General features: G+C 46.8%; 1 protein-coding gene across 1 annotated transcript in view; it reads right to left on the bottom strand.

The window, feature by feature from the left end:
* Positions 1-19,488, bottom strand: part of KIAA1614 (KIAA1614 ortholog) — a 48,237-nt gene that overhangs the window by 25,881 nt on the left and 2,868 nt on the right. Inside the window, exons 3-4 of the mRNA XM_069074365.1 lie at positions 8,222-8,371; positions 4,038-5,653 (exon numbers count right to left, since the gene is read on the bottom strand). Of these exons, the coding sequence (XP_068930466.1) occupies positions 4,038-5,653; positions 8,222-8,371 (1,766 nt within the window). The remainder of the gene's footprint in view (positions 1-4,037; positions 5,654-8,221; positions 8,372-19,488) is intronic.

Below are 19,488 nucleotides of genomic sequence, written 5' to 3'. Positions count from 1 at the left end.
AGCTTTGATACTCTTTCAATTACCTTTTGGGGGATGTTAATGTTATCTATGATATTCTCCATTCCTTTGGGATTCTCTCCATCTTGAAATAACCCGTGAAGTAATTAGCTCACAGCTTTCAGGGAAGGTGGATCATTTCCACAGTATGGTCTTGATCTGGTTCAGCCTTTTTCCTACACTTTGTCGTCCTAAATGACATTCTACTTCACTAGTATTCTGGGGGAGATGGAAGTCTTAGGACCCCTAGGTAGTGATTTCTCTGTCATTGTTGAAGAAATAGATTGTTATAGGAATGTTGAGAGGCAGCATAACACAGTGGAAAGAGATCCAGCTTTTAAATCAGGAAGAGTTGGGTTCAAGCCTCTGACCCAGGCTGGTTGTGTGTCCTTGGGCAAGTTACTTAATTTCTCAGTGTACAACCCCCTAACACAACAGGTTGCAGAGAAGGTGCCAGCCTACAATGGTGGATGGAGTTTTCCTCACCAGGGAGTTCCTTGTAACAATTAAATTACAAGTCCAGTCTCTTTCCCCATAAAAAAAGAGACAAAATTGCTGTTGTCCATCTCTCACCATTTTTGTCTCTGAATGTCTCTTGAAATGATATGGCTCATTTGGGTCTCAAACCAAGATTTCTGTAGATCTGTTTTCCTTTCCCTTCTCTTTTGGCTTTTTATTATAACTGCCGTTAATCTTCTGCCAGGTTTTACAGATCAGTTTGTATTCTACACTGGTGTTGCTTTTGGGTGACCTCTCCACTCATCACAAGATAAAATGTCTCCTGGTTGTCAGTTTTGGGGGCCGAATTGGCCGTTCCACTGTGGTAACTGTTTTAAATCAGCACTTTTTTTTCCAGGCAATGGTGATGATGAAGGTCAATATCTTTGCCTTATCCATTTTTCACTTTTCACTGTTTACAACTCACTTGAATGGGTCACACTGTTGTTGCTGGAATTGTCCAAAGTATCTTTTTATCATTAGCTGTTCTATTTTGGTGTGAATTTTTATCTTTGTTCTAAATAGTTGATGGTTTGACTGAAAGTGATAAATTTCGGCCTGGAAGTAACAAATAATATGAATTGCTGGTTCCACTACCCATGGTGAGTTCTACCTTTTTTGATCAAGAAGAAACTACAGGGGTGGCCAGGTAGCACAGCGAGTAAGAGCACCGGCTCCAGTGTCAGGATGACCTGGAGATCGAATCCTGGGCTCAGACACTTAGCACCCACCCAGAAACACCTGGCCGTGTAACCCTGAGCAAGTTACTTAACCCCAATTGCTTAAAAAAGAAGAAGAAGAAGAAATTATAATTTCCCTTAGCCAACTCACGCCTGTGCAGACTCCCATGGAGAAGAGCAACCAATCTGCAAAATGGGTTGTCAGATCCAAAAATCCAAGCAGCACCCGCCTGGATCTGCCTCTCACAGGGAAACCTCAGACCTCTAATTTAATTAGATTAACAGAAGATTAACAGACAGATGCCTATATGCTATTCTCGGGCCCTTAGTCAATCAATAAGTATTTGTTAGTCATTCAGGGGCATCAGGAAAAACTTCCTGAGAAGATGGGATGTAAGCTGAGATTGGAAGGAAGCCAGGGAAGCCAGGAAGCACTCTGGGCAGTGGGAAAGAGAACTCTGGCCAAAGTCCCTGAGAAACCACATCCTCGCAGAGTGGAGACGACAGGCTCTATTTCTGGAGGGCACATGTGTGCATGTTGCCCTAGTGTTTTCTACTGAATAAAGACATGACAAGGCTTCAGTGCCCTATCCAAAGCTACAGAGGTCTGGTTATCTCTGCCTCCCCCTGCCACCATTGTTACATTGCCAAGTCTTTGTTCATTCTCCCAGTTATCTCTGTACCAAAGGTGCTGCAAGCACTGGATATATTTGGACATCAATTCTGAAGCCTGAGGTCCTTGATAGTTTTTGTCTAGGGTGAGAACAATGGCATCACCTTTAATCTTGGCTTCCCAGCATCAATGTCCATGCTATGGGGATCCGGTTCAGATTTTGCTACAATACCAAGGACTTGGGGTCGAGGCTACAAACTCTTGAAACAGTAAACCACATTAACAACCTTGCCCCCTGACACCCCTCATCAGTCCACCCTGGAAGAGGACCCAGCGCTGAGTGAAGTCTTAGTAATGCTCTCACTGTGACTGCTGTGATTGTCACTCACTTCCTGGTTTACAGTGCTTTCAATAAGTGATTTCATTTCCTTCTGATTTTCCCTGTTCTGAGGAGGGTTCAGAGATAAAGCACTAGAGAACATTACTGGCCAAATGATCTGGCAGAATGTTTTCATTTATGACTTCTTATTTCTAGCACCCACCACAGTGCTTTGTTCATAGTAGGCACTTAATAAATGTTTACTAAATTCTAACATAGGAACATAGCTCTAGAGCTAGAAGGGCCCTTCAAGGGCATCCAGTTCAACCTAATCCTTCTCATTTGACATTTGAGGAAACTTGAATTGGATTTAGAAAGGGGCACATAACATAGAACAGCTGTGCTTTTTTTTTTAAATAGGCTGCATGTGCTTAGAGTTGCAATGGTAAATATTTAACAATCAGCTCTCTGGGGTAGGAGTATGCTTCCCACACTTTTAAGGTTAATCTGAATTATTAACATTTTCTTATCACTTTCTTAAGTCCAAACAATCAACAAGAAATTGATCCCTGATTTGTAGTTATTGATGGTTTTTGAGTTATAAATGCTGATCCTGAAAATTTAATAATCAGCTCTCTTGGGCATGTTGGAGCTGGCTTCCTTCAGCAGAGGAGATGAGTGATTCCAACAACCACAGAACTCATTGCCTTTGTAGATGCCTCAGTTTGCCCAGCAGGAACCTGGAGTCACCTCTTTCCCCACTAAATCTTCAACATCTAATGCCAAGCAGCTGGCCAGAGGCAGGTTCAGGTCTTCTGGTGCCATGTTCTGTCTTCTGCCCACCCCACTGCCCTCCTTTCCCTCTAGGACAGACAACTTTCACTTGCCTCTGAAGGACCTAAGAGGCTTTCCCAATTAAGACCGAAAGATAATGGAATGAGAAGAGGAAACTGGAGTTTTCTAGTTTCTAGTCCCAGAAGCTGTAAATAAAACTCAGGGATTGGGGCGGCAAGGTGGCGAAGTGAATAGAGCACCAGCCCTGGAGACGGGAGGACCTGAGTTCAAATTTGGACTCAGACATTTAACACAAAAAAAACTAGCCATGTAACGTTGGGCAAGTCACTTAACCCCAATTGCCCCTCAAAAAAAAAAGCAAAATAAAATAAAATAAAACTCAGGGATTTCCCCAGACGTTGGGAGCTGTGACTCTATCCTCTGAGTGATCAATATCCCTCCATAGAGTCATGTACAACACATAGTATAACAGGGAAAGCCAAGGAAAAAGGCTAGGCTCTCATCCTGACTCTGCCAGGAGCTGGTTACCTGACTTCAGGTCCTTTCTGTCTGGGTTCTAGGTTCCTCATCCACAAAAATAAAAAAAAAATGTGAATTAAAAGATCTACAAGATTCCTTCCAATTCTAAAAAAAGGGATCATAGTTCTAGGGATGGAAGGGTCCTTCAAGGGCATCTAGTTCAACTCCCTTCCCCTCATTTGACAATTGAGGAAACTGAGTCCCAGACAGAGGATCACAAGATCAAAGATCTATATGTGGAAAAGGCCTCAGAGGTCATCTGATCGCAGCAGATCCTAGACTGATGGCCTCTATTTACAGATGAACAAAATGAGGCCCAAAGCTATGCAGTGACTTACCCAAAGTCACACAGGCAGCAAGTGGCAGAACTGAGATTAGAACTCAGACCCCCATGACTCCAAGTTGAGTGCTTTAGATTTCGCATGCTAGGTCTTTAAAAAAAATAGAAATGAATTAAAATCAATTTTGGTTCAAGATTTTTCTGAAGACTTTTGTGTGAAACCTCTGGCCCCCTTGAGGTGATATGTGTAGGGTGCAAAGCACCCAAGCTGGGACTCATCACTTCAGCTCAGGTTATTTTCCAGGGCTGTTGGGGATGAGTAGGAATCTCACTTACCATCTCTGCTTTTCCCGGCAGATGGCTCTGGCTCCCAGCTGGCTGGACCCTTCTCCCTCTGGCTTTCTCTTGTGTCTCTTCTCTGGATGTTGACTTGCTCCTGAGGCCCAATGTTGTTGAAGTCACTGGTGGATGGGCCCAGCAGTTGGTGCTTAATCCTTAGGGGGCTGAGCTGGTTTTCTCCTGGGGCCATCCCTTCCAACCCCACATCATTCTCCCTTAGATGCTGGTGAGCATCTGCTGGGTCCCTTTGGTTGTCTGGCCCAAGGGTCCGGGCCAACACAGCCTTTCTAAAAGGCACAGGTGAAGGTGATTTCTTCACAGCTGGGGGAGTAGGGACCCAGGTCCCCAGTGTGAAGGGTGGAGCTGGCTTCTTGGCTTGCTGGGGAGGGCCATGACTGGATCTTCTTGTTGGGCTTATGTGATTGGAAGGCTGGGGGTAGGAGGCTGCAGCACTTTGGAGTTCCTGGCTCCCTGAAATCTGGACTTCTACCCCTGGCACAGACAGTGTCAGCTGCTGAAAAGAGGCCACAGTGTTCAACGCCCCACATGGAGCTTGAGTATCTTCTGTGTGAGTCCATTTGCAGCTCTGTCCAGCAACGGCTACTGTCCTCTGGTCCTCATCAGAAATACTTTCAGCCTCAGCGACAGGCTTAGGACCATGGTCTTCCCTGGGAAATGAGGATTGCTCAGGGGCACTTCTAGCCTCTCTGAATCTACCCCCCACCTCTCCTTGACTGTCCCAGGCCTGGGTGCCCTCAGCCTTCTCCATTTCGGGTTCCCTGCCTCGTTTCTGTGTTCCTCCAGCCCTCCGACCCCTCCCACTTCCTCGGGCTCTGCCCCTGTTCCTTCGGTGAGGGGTTCCAGCCTCCTCACTATCTGTCCTGCAGCTGTCCGAGGTATCTGTGCTGTCCAAGGCAGAGTCCACCTCATCAGGGTAGGTGACCTCTCCAATGTACGTCTCTCGAATGTGCTCTGTGAGGAGCCGCTGTCGGGATGGAAGGATCCAAATTGGGGAGGCCAGACCTCGGGAGGCAGAAGACTCTGTCTGAGTAATACCCTGACCTTTTCTCATGCTCCAAGCATCCTCTCTCTCCTGACTATGGCTCCTGCCTGGGGGCATCTTCCTCTCCGTGACACGTAGGTCCAGATCTCGAGGCATCCCCTGAATGTAGGAGCCACATGTATGACATGTCCTCTCAACATTAGGTTCTGGCACCTTTCCAGGCAGGCTCCTGCCTGGCCCACCTGTATTTCCTTTGTTTGGTGATCCCCAACAGGCCTCAATCCCCTGAGTCTCTCGGGCGTGGAAGTCACCATTGATGTAGTTGGAGAGGTCAGGCTTGGAGACCAGGGGTCCTTGACCCAGCGACCGGAGCACAGAGTCCAAAGCCCTCTTCTGAGGCTGCTGCAGCCTCTCCCGATAACGGACCTCAGCCTCTTGGGCAGACTCATCTTCAAAGCGGACTCTGGATGGGGAGGGGCCTCGTTTCCTCCTCTGGCCACAGCTGGACTCCCCACTAGAAGAATCACTCAGACTCCCACCATAGGGGGCATCTCCATCTCTGGAGGCAAGGGCCACCCTGGGGTTCTGATCTGCACCATTATTAGCATCCCTGGGTTAGAGACAAAAGCAAAGAGGAGATTAGGGCCACAAGGAAGGGGATGGAGGAAACAGGAGGGCAGACCACCAGGGTCACAGGCTAGCTCCCCCCTACCTGGCACATCACAGCATGCTTATGAGAGTGGGTTTTGGTTCCACAAAGCGACACTCTTTATGCATTGCTGAGTGGGACATAGGAAGCCAAGCAACATTACCAAACCATACAGCCTGACCCTCCACCTGAAACTGGACAAAATGAAGGTAATTCTGGCTCAAAGTGACTTAATCTGAAATGTCATGACATTGATCATAGGATGATCAAAGATAAAAAGCCAGGAGGGTCTTCACACTCATCTAGTCTACCCATTTCTCATAATATAGTTGAAACTGTGGCCTGGAGAAATAAGGTTACTTGCCCATGATGACATGTTAAATAAATGACAGAGTTAGAATTTGAACCCAGCACCTGAAGGAGACTTCATTGGCTCCCACCATCATCAAGAACTCCTTAGCCCGGCATTCAAGACCCTCCATAATCTGCCTCCAATCGACTTTTCCAGCCCCAACATACAGACTCTGCTCCATCCACAATGCTGTGTGTATCCCTATCACCTCTCTTATTCTTACATAATCCCCCTCCCCCATCTGATTCCACTGAAAAAAGCTGGAGAGGGTGTCGTCGGTGCAATTCTATCACATGCTGCACCTGGATGATTGCCCAGAAACGGAGATGAGACACAACACACGGGCATTTGTGCCTGTGCATGTGTGTACATGTGCTAGAAAAGGGTGCAGACACACATCAGTGTGTAACCCGCAGTGTGGCGGGGAGGGGGACTGGGATGTGCTGATCACTCAATTCAACTCAGTTCAGCAAACATTGGGCGCCTATTAAGTGCACTGCAACTAATACAAGTTGTTCACTTTCCTGCCTATGAGGTAGATAAATTAAGTATTTTTTATCTCCATTTCACAGACAGGGAAATTGGGGTTCAGAGAGACAAGGGGTCCATGGTTATCAACAAGGCACCATGTGAATTTCCATGGCTGCCTTAGACCATGCTAGTTATAGCCTGACTCATCATAGTATGTACGGTAGTGCCAGTGAATGTCTTGATCCCATTACCCCTTACTTTATGTTATACTGATAGATGTAGTTGTTGTATCCTCCCCAGAAAAACAAGAAGTCAACCTGACACATCTACTATGCTTGAAGAGCATCATGGTAGGCCTTACTAGGAGACCTAGGATGAGTAATAGCCCTCAAGACACTTATGTTCCAACAGGATGACAATGCAGGGCCCAGTGGCATCACTAGAGGCACCAAAGGAGGCTTAAAGAGGCAACCTCCCATTTGGCTGAGAGTACCAAGGGAGGCTTCATTTCAAGGGGATCAGGCATCCCAAGGTGGCCTTTGACATCCAAGGAGCAGGGCTAAAAGGGGGAGGGTATATCTGAGAACACCTCCCCTTCTGCCTCCACCCTAGGATGGTGATGGAAGCAGTCCTCTCTCTTCCAGGGCTGTACCTGATAGCCATCTTGAGCCATGCCCAGGACCTTGGTCAATTTATCAAAACAAAGATCAGAGTCTGAGGCTGCTCTTCAGGGAAGGTAAGCAGATCTCTCTGCCCAGCCAAGTCAACACATTAACAAGTGTTTTTAAAATTCCCTCCTATGTACCAGGTGCTGCACTAAGTAAGCCCTGAGCCTATCTCCAGGGATCCCATAAGGCTGGCCAGGGAAAAGGAGTCAGCCTTAGGCTCTGGGCGGTCCAGAGGTCCTGAAGGACTTCAGTAAATGTCATTCTTATTTTCTGCCTTTTCTGGTTATGGATCTGATAGAAAAAGGAAAAGGGCTGTATACCAGAGGTGCTCAGGGAATCCTTGCCAAGTATGGCTCAGCATCCTTAATGATTTTATGAAAAGTCTCAGGGAAGAGCTGAAAGGGTGTGGGCTTTTCATTAAAAATCCTCCAGGAGGAGAGTCCTTTCTAGGACAGAGTCAGAAAGAGTTTAGGGGAGTCTCTAGGTGGTTGGATGGTTCCATCTAGAGAATGCCTGATAGGAGAAATCAATATGGCAGAATAGAAAGAACCATGGCCCTGAAGTCAGAGGACCCGGGCTTGAATTGTGGCTTGGCCTCTTATTCTGTGCAACTTTGGGCAACTCATTTAACCTTGGTTCCTCAACTGTATAATGAATGGACTAACATGGAAGGGGCCTTTTGCCTTTAAATCTATGACCCTGTGGTGGATTTGTTGGTCAGGAGGAAAAAAAAATTCAGATTATCTCATTTAAATTGTAAGCCAAATACACACATCGCTGTCATTGCCCTGGTGGTGCGTGCTTGAACACGCACGAGGGAAAAGACCTCGTGTTAGTGGTGTATGGGATGGGATAGGGAGGGACAGGTCACAAAGGCTACAGAAGGTTTCCCTGTATACGTGAAGTAAGAAGAGAGAGACATCCAGAGAAGGTAACCGACCAGAGGCTGCCTCAGCAATGACTCCCTAGTCATCTTCCCAGCCGCCGCCCCCTTCAGCACACACAAGATCCGGCACCCACAGCTCTGTCTACACTCACCTGCCAGGGCCCCGGGGGACCACAGCGGGAACGATGTCATGGTTAGCCCGGAGAGGGCTGGTCCTGGCCTTCATTCGAGCCTGCTGGAGAAGCTGCTTGGCTTGCTCATGCCTGGGGCTCAGTGGCAGCTCCTGGCTGGGAACAAAGGCCCTAGAGCGGAGGCGGGCAAGGCAGGAAGGCAAGCCCACCAGGAGGGGGGCCAGGGAGAGGGATTAGAGAAGAATAGCAAGGATTAGAAGTGGTTTAACAAGGACGAGGTCCTGGCTGGGCAGCATGTCCCTCGTTTCCCAAGCTGCTGTGCTCCTTGGAGCCCACACTAGAGGGCATACCATGTCTAAGGCACCAAGGATAGGGACACTTGGGAAAGGAAGCGTAGAGAAGACTCATTCAGACATGGGTTTGACTAGACGACCTCTGAGATTCCTTCCAACTCTGTGAACCGGGATGGCTTATGATCATCTGCTTAGGGCCAGACCCGGAAGCCCTTATAATTTTCAATCAACCAATCATTAAATATCTATTAAGCACCTACTATGAAGGCACTCACTCTCCTTTTGCTATACTGACTCCCTAGTGAAGGAAAGAGATGCTGGAAATGATTTTGGCTGTGATAGCACAGACTAAAACAGCAACAGTAATAACAGAAACTAATCAATCAACCAATCAATAATCATATACTAAGCATCTTCTATGGGCCCAGGTCCTGTGCTATGCACAATGGATACAAAAATAGGTGATACAAACAAAGACCGAAGCCAGGACTGCCCTCAAGGAGATTACAGTTTAATAGGGGAGACAAGCAACCAAACATATACAAACAAGCTATACATAGACTAGATAAGAAATCATTAAAAGAGGAAAGGCATCAGAACTAAGAGTGGTTGGGGAGGGCTTCCTGTAAAAGGCAGGACTTAATGACAGATGTATTCAGAGATCCACCACCTTTCACTTCCCTCACATTTTCCAATGCCAACGTCTCAAACGTAGCAGTCAGTGGCCCAACAGCAGGGCTCCTTCCTCATTCAGCCCATGAGGAAACTGCAGCGGCTTGTGGTGAATCAGGGCAGAAGCCGACCTGGCTCTCCTGCCCCTCAGGCCCTTTTGGATGCACCAATCCAACCTCATTCACTACACAAGCATCCATTAACCACCTACTAGACATGTGCGGGTACAGAAACAAACAACCAAAAAAAGGGCTTGCCCAGGCTCCCAAGGAGCTTACGTTTTGCTATGGAGATATAAGTAAACAGATAGATGAATATAGATGTAATCATTTGAATAATCAACTAGAAAAATCAGGGAAGGCTTCCCATAGGAGGTGGCATACACCACCTGAATGAAGCCGGGGGTTGTAAGAGGCAGATGAGGTGAGGCCAGCACACATTCTAGGCACAAGGGGCAGCCTATGCTACTGCCCAGGGCCAAGAGATGGAAGGCCCCTTTCACTGACCAGGACCTCTGTGCCTCCTGGACATTGTTTGTGATGGTAAGCTCCTGGCAAGTGACTTCAGAGTCCCTGTACCCAGGCCTTGGCTCTGCCAAATGACCTCTCTTTTTTCCCAGACACCTGAGACTAAGAGGGAGGGCAGTCCCAAAAAATGTGGAGGCATTGGACAGAGCACATCACGGATTACTAATTTTTTCATCTCTCTGTAAGGTCATGCTACATTAACAGTCCTGGGCTGGGGTCACCCTTACCAGGAAAGTAAATAAAAGTAAAAGACTCATTAATAGTAAATAAAATAAGTCAATAATTCAATGAAATTATAGTAAATTATATAAATTAAATTTAATTAATACAATTATACCAAATGATATGAAAATAATAAAACAAATTAATTACTTAAATAATAAAAGACAATTAAATACAACAAACTACTATATGCCAGATATTGTTCTAGGCACTGGGCACACAGAGAAATCCCAAACGGCAGAAACAACCCAGACTTTCACAGACGGAGCCTATCTAAGAGCCCAGGTGTCTGTGTCCCAAGTCTATCTTAGACAGAAGTGGAAGTCTTCTTGCTATCAGTTTGGAGGTAAAAGTACCAAGATGGTTCCCCAGGAAGAGCTGTGACATCAGAGCACACAAAGTGGGGGCATTAATGTAGAATGAACAGCCAGTAAGCCCTGGCAAGCTCTGCCCAGACCCCGGCATTTCACTTACAAAGGCCCCAAGGAAGTATCTCTGGGCATTCCAGCCATCCCATCTCCATGCCTCCATCTCAGACCCAGAATTCAAGCTCCCCACTGGTGAGTATTCCCCTTCTCTCCCCTGGTCTCAGGCCCACCCCCACCACTTCCCAGTCATCTCTGTGTACCCTGTCCCTCACATTCAACATTTTCTTTTAACTAGATCCCTGAAAGCAGCAGTTAAATAGAGACTGGACAGGGGGCATCCATCATCTGCCCTCTGGCTCCTGTCTCTGTTCCCTCTGACTTCTCTGTCCAAAACACTCTTTCCTGGTCTCCAACTCCCCTTTATGGGTGGTACCCCTTTATTAGAATGAGGGCAGGATCTACTGTACTGTTCCTTTTTATTATTTATTATCCATTCATAGACGGAACCAGAAGACCAAGGTTCTGTTCCCAGCACTGTTATTATTTCCTGGCTCTGTGACCTTGGAAAAGTCACTTCAATTCTTAGAGGTTCAGTTTTCTTCCTTTTAAAATGGGGGTATCTCCTGCCCCTCCCCAGGGTTGTTTTGAGGATCAAATGTGATAATGCAGAGGATGGTGCTTTCTTTGGAAATAGGAAACTGCATTGTAAATGGAGGGTATTTCTATTATCGTTCTAGGAGCTCATAGAAGGGGAAAAGAGGCGGGTTTCAGTCGAGCGACAGCTTCTGGGCCTACAGCTCTGCTCCTGTCAATACATGCTGCTTTCTGGGGGGTGCCTTCTAGGCAGGCAGGCTTTTAATTGGGAGCCTGGCAGCAGTGGTGGAGATTGTGTGGGTGTGAAAATGAAAGCCCCAGGTCTGCCGCCAGCACTGATGCCTGCTGCAGGAGCCCACCCAGCCCTCCTCCCTGCTCAGCTTTTTCTCCTCCACGCCAATCAGCTCCTCCAATAGCTCTGCCAAGGACAGCTGTGTTCCCCGGGGGAATAGCTCTGACAGTGGAGATAATCAGCCAGCCGGCCGGCCTAGAGAGATGCCCCTGTCAAGCTCTAGGCCTCTGGCAGCTGGCCGAGGCACTTCAGAGCCCCGATGAGCCTTCCTGCCGTCTGGGGGTGTTCATCACAAAGACCGCCAGTGACGACACGGGGCCTTGGCGCACCCTGATCCCACAGGGCCTTGGCAGCCAGTTTGGCTTTGCTGAGCCTCCCGTCTGCCCTCCTTTGTGATCACCATTCTGCCCCTGCCACTGGCAACATGATGGCTATGCCTTTCATCAGCTGTGGACAAAGCCAGTCTCTCAATTGATTAGGAAAGTATTTTTCCCCTTTTTTCAAAGGAGCCTGGAGGCAAGTTAGAATGACAAGCCTGAAAAAAATCATCCTTGAGAAAAGCAGCTAAAGGAAAAGGGGGAGTCAATAATACTACCCGGGGAACTGGGGGTCAGCCACCTTTAAAAAGCAGTGTGCCAAGCTGGGGAGCCTGTCTTTGTGGCGTGCTCGGTGCCAGGAGGGAAGGTGCTGTCTGTGTGCCTGGTCGATAGAGGGGAAAGACAGAGGTTGGCAGTGATTCTCAAAGTGTGTGTGTGTGTGTGTGTGTGTGTGTGTGTGTGTGTGAGATGTGTATGTGCAAGTGGGGGGGAATGGAATGACAATGGTCAGCTCTCATGCTCCCTGGCATTTATGCTATGATCTTTCTTTCTTTTTTTAAAGCAATCGCGGTTAAGTGACTTGCTCAAGGTTACATGGCCAGTTATTTCTGGGTGGGTGCTAAGTGTCTGAACCTGGATTCGATCCCAGGTCATCCCGACCCTGGGGCCGGTGCTCTTACTTGCTGTGCTACCTGGCCACCCCTATGATCTTTCTTACACAGGATAATAGCTTGAGACATGGAAGGGGCTTCAGAGACTGTACAACCCTCTCCTCTTACAGATGGGGAAACTGAGGCCCAGAGAGGTGAAGTCACATGCCCAAGGTCACACAAGTGGTAAGCATCAAAGGCAGGACTTGAACCCAGCACCTCTGACTCCAGGGCCAATACTCTTTCCATTATACTTAGTCATGACAGATAAGGTTCAAGCTATTGCATCAAAGTAAGCCAATCTAGCAGGAATGTGGTCCAATACAGTATCCTCCTCCTCCTCCCATGAAGGAGACACTCCGGCTCCAGATTTGGAGCATCTTCTCTGGCTACCCCCCATGCCTGGAACGCTCTCCCATTGCCTCTCCAGCTTCTTTTGGGTTCCAGCTGAAATTCCACCTTCTCCAGGAAGCCTTTTCCAACCCCTCTTTAATCCCAGTGCCTTCTGTCTAGTGATTATTTCCTATTTACCCTGTATGTGGCTTGTTTGTACATAGCTGCTTGCTGTCTGTCTCATTAGATTATAAGCTCCTTGAGGGCATAATCCCAGTGCTTGGCACTGCACTTGGCACACAGTTGGTGCCTAATAAATGTTTACTGTCTGACTTCCCACAGAGACATATTTCCATCCATATTCCCACGTACACCCTTCTGCAGGAATCTTTCTAGTCTAAATCTAATCCTAATGTCTTTCAAATCAGTTCAGTTAAACATATATTGAGCAAGGTGAGGTAGGGAACGAGATACAGAATTAAATTAGGTACAGCCTTCCTTCTTCCAAGGAGAATGAATTGATCTTAAACATGTGTGGACCAGTATGTAATTCCAGCCTACAGGAATCACAACATACCCGGCTTCTGGGCTCTGTGAGCTCCAGATTCCATAAGCCTCAAATCCCCTGAGAATAACTCTGGGCCCACTCTGGCTCACTGGCTCTTTCCCCTCCCCCCTCCTCCAGCCACCTTAATCTGCTTTACTAGGTCAACTTTTCAGGCTGGGGCAGATTTCCCCCCCCCCCCCCCCCCCCCCCCCTAGGTACATCCTTCCTTCTTTCAGGCTTATGGAATCAGGAACCTACAAAAAAAACAAACCCAGCCTCCAGGAGCCAGGACTAAACTGTTTCATTCCTTAGCTTCAGCATCTTCTCAAAGTCAGGCAGGTCAGATCTCACATAGGGGAAAAAAAAAAAAACAAATCAAACTAAACCAAACCTCAGGCCTTGCTTCCCTCCAAGAAGGGGGTGGACTGCATAACAGCCCCTCTCCTTCCAATGAAAATAATCAGCTTAAATGACTACCTCAATGAACCTAGACTTTAACTCTCTCACTTCTGAGGGAAGAAGATTAAAGGGGAGAAGACTTAATACCTTCCAGATTTTCAACTACTACAGCATCCTGAAGGGAAAATATCATATTTCAGCAAATACTTAAGGCTCCTTGATTAACAGTCTCTAGCTCCTTTTGGTATAATAGAACTTCTAAGGGTCTCAGGATCGGAGGGCTCATGCATATAGCCCTGTATGCAGCCACCTATGTGGGAATGGAGGAAACATCTGCTGTATAAGGAATGGTTTTTCTGTATTGGAGTTTGTTTACTCTTTATATATTTGTATTTTTACTCTATTTACATACATTTACTATTGCCATGCTATTTACCAGATATGATGCTATACGTTAGGACAGGTCAAGAAAGAATGCCAGGCCTGGAGTCAGGAAGATGAGTCTTCCTGAGTTCAAATTCGACCTTATTGTCTGGGTGACCCTGTGCAAGTTACTTAACCCTCAAATGTAGATTTTCCTCCACTGTAAAATCAGCTGGGGAAGGAAATGGCAAACTACCCCAGTATCATTGCCAAGAAAACCCCCAAACCACGAAGTGTCGGACACAATTAAAACAACCCCACAACAACAAAAATGCTATTTACTGTGGTCAGTTCAACTGTTCTGTTCCACCACCTCATTTCTCTTTGATTTCCCCCCTTCCTTTGCCTCCTTTCCCAGTGAGGAGTCACCCCACAATTCATCCACGTGAGTCAGGTGGAAGAAAGACCTGCCATCATCAGGAGGCCTTCCCCCCTTCCTGTTCCATAGTTCACATGGCTTAGATGGGATGAGAGGCTATCTGCCCTCCCCATGCCTCCTAAGATCTTTGTCTCAGTCTCCTGGCACTGTTGTCTGATCTACTTATCGAACCTAAGGACACCTGGTCCTTGTCATCAGCCCCATTACTCTACTCTTAGGATTTCCAGGTCTTCTATCTGCCTTATAGCTGAACTTAACTTTGATGTGTTGTGTCCCTCCAATTAGAGCATGAGCTCCTTGAGAGTAGGAACAGGTTCAATTCTTCTAACTACTTACTCAGTGCTTGATACATAGTAGGAGTTTAATAAATGCTCTTTTATTTGGTTATTCAAGAAATTTCAAAGGCTTGCTGTTGACTACCATGGCAAATCTGAGTTCTGTCTGATTTTTACATCTCCTGGGATGTGCCTTTATCCTTCCTTTCCAACCTTGTCTCCCACGACGCCCAGGACATATCTTCTGCTTTAGCCCAACTATTTCTCCACACCACCCCACAAACATAACACATTCCTGCTTCAGGGCCTTTGGTTGATGCTATTCACTTTCTTGACTATCCGCCCTATCTGTTCTCCTCCCATATTCCTTAAGGTCCAGCTCAAGGCCCTCCTCCTCCATGAAACTTTTCCCAACTACTCCAGCCCCTAAATTATATTTGGTCCTGTAATCCTCATGTTGCTGTTCAGTGTATTTCTGTTATTTTAAGAATCTTAAAATTGGAAGCAATGGCTTGGTTCTGAATCAAAGCAGGTCTGGGGTGGTCCAAGAGGGAGGTATGAACAAACAGCACATCAGAAGAACACAGGAGAGAAGGAAAGAAAGAAGGAAAGGAAGGAAGGAAAAGAAGGAGGAAAGGAAGAAGGGAAGGGAGGAAGAATGGGAGGAAAGAGTGAGTGATGGAAGGAAGTAAAAAAAAAGAAAAAAACAAACATGGAGTCACATGGAGCCAAAGTTGCCTATGACAACCATCATTCCTTCAGCTTCAGAGACAACACATTCTCCTGGTTCTCTACCGACCTCTCTAATCATTCCTTCTGTCTCCTTCACTAGTTTCTCAACCTCTGCTCAGCCTTTTAATTGTGGTTTTCCTCAAGGATCTCTCATCAGCCTCTTTGCCCTCTACACTCTCTCCCTCAACAAGTTCATTCAGTCCCATGGCTTCAATCACCACCTCTCTGCAGATGATTTCCAAACAGACATCTCTGTATCTCACCCCACTTCAAATAAAATCTGTATTTTATATACACCTGCTGAGTGGGGACAGCCAGGTGGTCAGTGGAGCACTGGGTTCAGAATCAGGAAGATTCATCTTCGTGAGTTCAAATACTGCCTCAGACATTTTCTAGCTTAGCTGGGTGAACTTGGGCAAGTCACTTCACCCTGTTTGCCTCAGCTTCCTCATCTGTAAAATGAGCTGGAGAAGGAAATGGCAAGCCACTCCAGTATCTTTGCCAAGAAAACCCCAAACGGGGTCATGAAAAGTCAGACACAACTGAACCCACTCAACAACAACAGCAGTCTGCCAAGTATGGTACTGAAGAGGTGACCGGCTGGACTCCAGGCATTTTTTCTGGCCGTCCCCCATGCCTGGAATGCTCTTTCCCCTCATCTCCACCTCCTGGCTTCTCTGGCTTCCTTCAAGTCCCAACCAAAATCCCACCTTCTACAGGAAAGTCTTTCCCAACCCCTCTTAATCCTAGTGCCTATCTCCAGTTTAACTTCTTTGTGTGTGATCATCTGCATGCCATTTCTCTAGTGGACTGTGAGCTACCTGAGAGCAGGGGCTGGTTTTTTCCTTTCCTCATATCTTCAGAACTTGGCCTGGTACAGTAGGCACTTTAAGACCTTATTGACTTCACTTGACTTGTACTGAAAGGTCTATAAAGTGGCTTCCAACAGTGAAAGATGCTGATTCTAGCCCAGTCCTCTCATGTTCACAGATTCCCCCACCAGCACATCCCACCTCCAAACTGCTCACTTTACCCCCTCCTCTTGTCTTCCTCTTGCCATCACTACTCACAAGCCATTGGCTTATCTTTGACTCTTTCTTCTCCCTTCCTTCAAACATCCAATCAGTTACCAAGTCCTATCAAGTCCGCCTCACTAACATCTCCCCTTTCTCTCCTCTCCTTTCCTCCCTATTCCCACTTTCCTGCCCCTAGTAAGCCCCCCACTAACGTGAGTCTGGACTATTGTTCCATTCCTCCCAAGACATCCTCCCACTCTGTCTCCCCATCCCAGTCCATACTTCCTATCCCTGCCAGAATGACATTCCTCAGACACAGATCTTACCACATTATTCCTCTCCTTATAAAGCTTTGCTAAGCCTAGGATGCTGGGGTAGAGAACCTGTTCCGTGTTTCTAAAAAGCATCAGGGGAAAGACCAGGTTTCAGGTTGAATGAAGGGAAGGGGGCATCCTAGACAATGGAAACCAGAGATGTCAACCTCAGCCGTCGGCAGAAACCACCAGATGCTGATGAGGGTGGGACCACCACACGCCTGGGAGCCTGGGACGCTAGAAGCAGCTCCCGGTTGTCCTTTCTGCTCTCCAACCTGAGTGCCGGGACCACTGCAGGGACAGATGTGGTCCCTGCCATCCCTCAGGGGGTGGCTACAGCTGCTGCTGTGCTGGGGCTCCTCCAGGCGGGCTAGACCTGGGCCCACAGGATGAATACCAGCCTCTACACCCCTCCCCGCGGGGCCATCAGCCCAGGCCTTCCATAACCGTCGGCTGCTCATTTGTTGAGATGCGGAAGGAGTGACTGCCTCTTTCCACATCTCAGTAAACAGATCTGGCAGCTTCAGACCCCAGAGAAATTCTCTGTCCAGGCCAGGGTAGCGCTGAGGTGTCTGGGCTGAGGTGTCTGGCATGGAACCACTCTGAAATTCACCCTGGGAAACACGTCAGCCCTGGAACTGACTCATCCTTGGGCTGAGGATGACCTAGTTTTGAAACAACTAGTTCTGAACTGGAAACTCTACCTGGGTTCAGACTCTCCCTTCGTCTCCACCACCCAGCCTACAGCACACTAGAGCTGAAACCCCACTCTGGAGAGGGCCAGGGAGGGCCTGAGATGCCTTTCTATTTTTCTGGGCAGTTAGCTTGAACCATCAATCATTCAACGAATAAACATTTATTTAAAGCCCACTATGTGCCAAACACTGTGCTAAGTGCTGCTGATGAGAAGGGATATGCTCTTCCAGTAACCAGGGCCTGAACCCTCTGGGATTCTTTGATGTCAGTCACAGGACCATAGATTTAGGTGTGAGAGGAGACTTAAGAGTATCTTCAGCCTCTTCAACTGATGGAGAAGAAAACTGATGCCCAAAGAGACTAGACCAAGGTCACACAGGTATGTCAGAGGCAGGATTTGAACCCAATCCAATGATCCTGAAGTGAGCTTTCTTTCCACTGTACCACACTTCCCTACCTGGGAAGCAGGAAGTTTGGTGGTTATGGAAGCTACTAGAGGCAGCTAGGGGAAGACCAGAGTTCAAATCTGATCTCAGATGCTTACTAGCTATGTGATCTTGGGAAAGTCATTTAACCTCTGTCTAACTCAGCTTCCTCAACTGTAAAATGGGGATAATAATGGCACGTGCTTCCCAGGGTTGTTAGGAGGATCGAATGAGATGTTTTTAAAGCACTTCTTTCCTACAGTCATCAGGAGGACAAATGACCACTTTCCCAAAATCAGTGTTTCTTGCTTCACCAAAGTGCCCAAACTCTGATAGAAGTGGGGTAGCCCAGAAGTGTAGTAGCCTAGAACGAAGGCACTTGGGCCTTATGTGGGTTCACTGCACTTATCACAATATAATAAGTGCTTAACAAATACTTGATGATTTACTGATTGTTTGGCTGAAACCAAATAATAATCATTTAAGGACCAATCTCTCTAACTTGCTGTCCAAAAATTCAATTTTGCAAATGCGGGATGAGGAAAACATGGCTAAAGCATCATTTCCTGTGAAAAATATTTTGGGGTTTTAGTGGACTGCTAGCTCGACATGAGTCAATGGATGTGCTTTGGAAGCCTAATAAACACATGTGACAAGTGGCCATGTTAACAGAGGGAGGCTGTGATCCCATCGCACTCCCACCTAGTCAGACCACAGGTGAAGTGCTTTGTTCTGTTCTGGGTAACTCAAAAAGCACACTCAACATGCCTTGAGGAAGACATCCCGGATACTGACAAGACTAGGAACCATACTACATGAAAGTCAGTTGGTGGAAGCAGGGCTGTTTAACCTAGAGAAGGGAAGGCTTCCTGGGGACATGCCAACAGAACTGTCTTCCTGTACAGGAAGAACTGTCAGAATGAAGATGGAGAAGACTCTCTTTTTGCTTGGCTCTAGAGGATGGATTTCAGCTTTATTTCAGGAAATTGTTCTTAACAATCAGAGCTGCCCCAAAGTGGAATGGGCTGACTTACAATGTAATGAGCTCTCCTATGGAGAACTTCAGGTCTTCAACAGAGGGCTGGGGGACTACTTAGGGATACTGAAGAGGATATTCTTGCTCAGAAATGGATTTAACTAGATGACTTCTGAAGTGCTTCCAGTTCTGAGACTCTATGAAACCCAACGCCAGAAAGATAACTAACTTGTTAAGTCACTTAGCTTGTAAATGGAAAAGCCAAGACTAGAACCCAGGACTGTTGAGTCCAAGTTCAGTGATTCTTCTATTATCTCACACTGGTATTGTCTTGTAGACGGGGAAATGAATACCTACAGAAGTTAAATGGTTAGCTCAAAACTATACATACTCATAAAAGAGGTTATTTAGTGCTAAGTTCAGACTAAGAATCCTGGTTCAAGGGCTGTGCTGGAGCCGAGCTCCAAACCCTTACTGAGAGTCAATTGCTAAATTTTTAGTATGAACATTTGCCCAATACATGCTACAAATCAGGGCTTGATTTATTATTTTGTTTATTGTCTAGTCTTAAGAAAGTGATGGAGAAAATGTTAAAAATGAAGATTAAACTTAAAAGTGTGTCCTGTACACAGTGACAGCAACATGGTGTGATGGAGAACTGTTAATGACTTAGCAATTCTCAGCCATACAATGATTCAAGACAATCCCAAAGGACTAATGATGAAAAATGCTATCCACCTCCAGAGAAAGAACTGTTGGAGTCTGAATGCAGACTGAAGCATATTCTTTCATCCTTCCTTCCTTCCTTCCTTCCTTCCTTCCTTCCTTCCTTCCTTCC

Source organism: Petaurus breviceps, unplaced genomic scaffold, assembly GCF_028583685.1.
Source record: "Petaurus breviceps papuanus isolate PSGF00001 unplaced genomic scaffold, PetGlider_PUasm1.0 90895, whole genome shotgun sequence".
Taxonomy (NCBI): domain Eukaryota; kingdom Metazoa; phylum Chordata; class Mammalia; order Diprotodontia; family Petauridae; genus Petaurus; species Petaurus breviceps.
The sequence above is the reverse complement of the archived record's forward strand: the minus strand, read 5'-3'. Positions and strand labels throughout refer to the sequence as shown.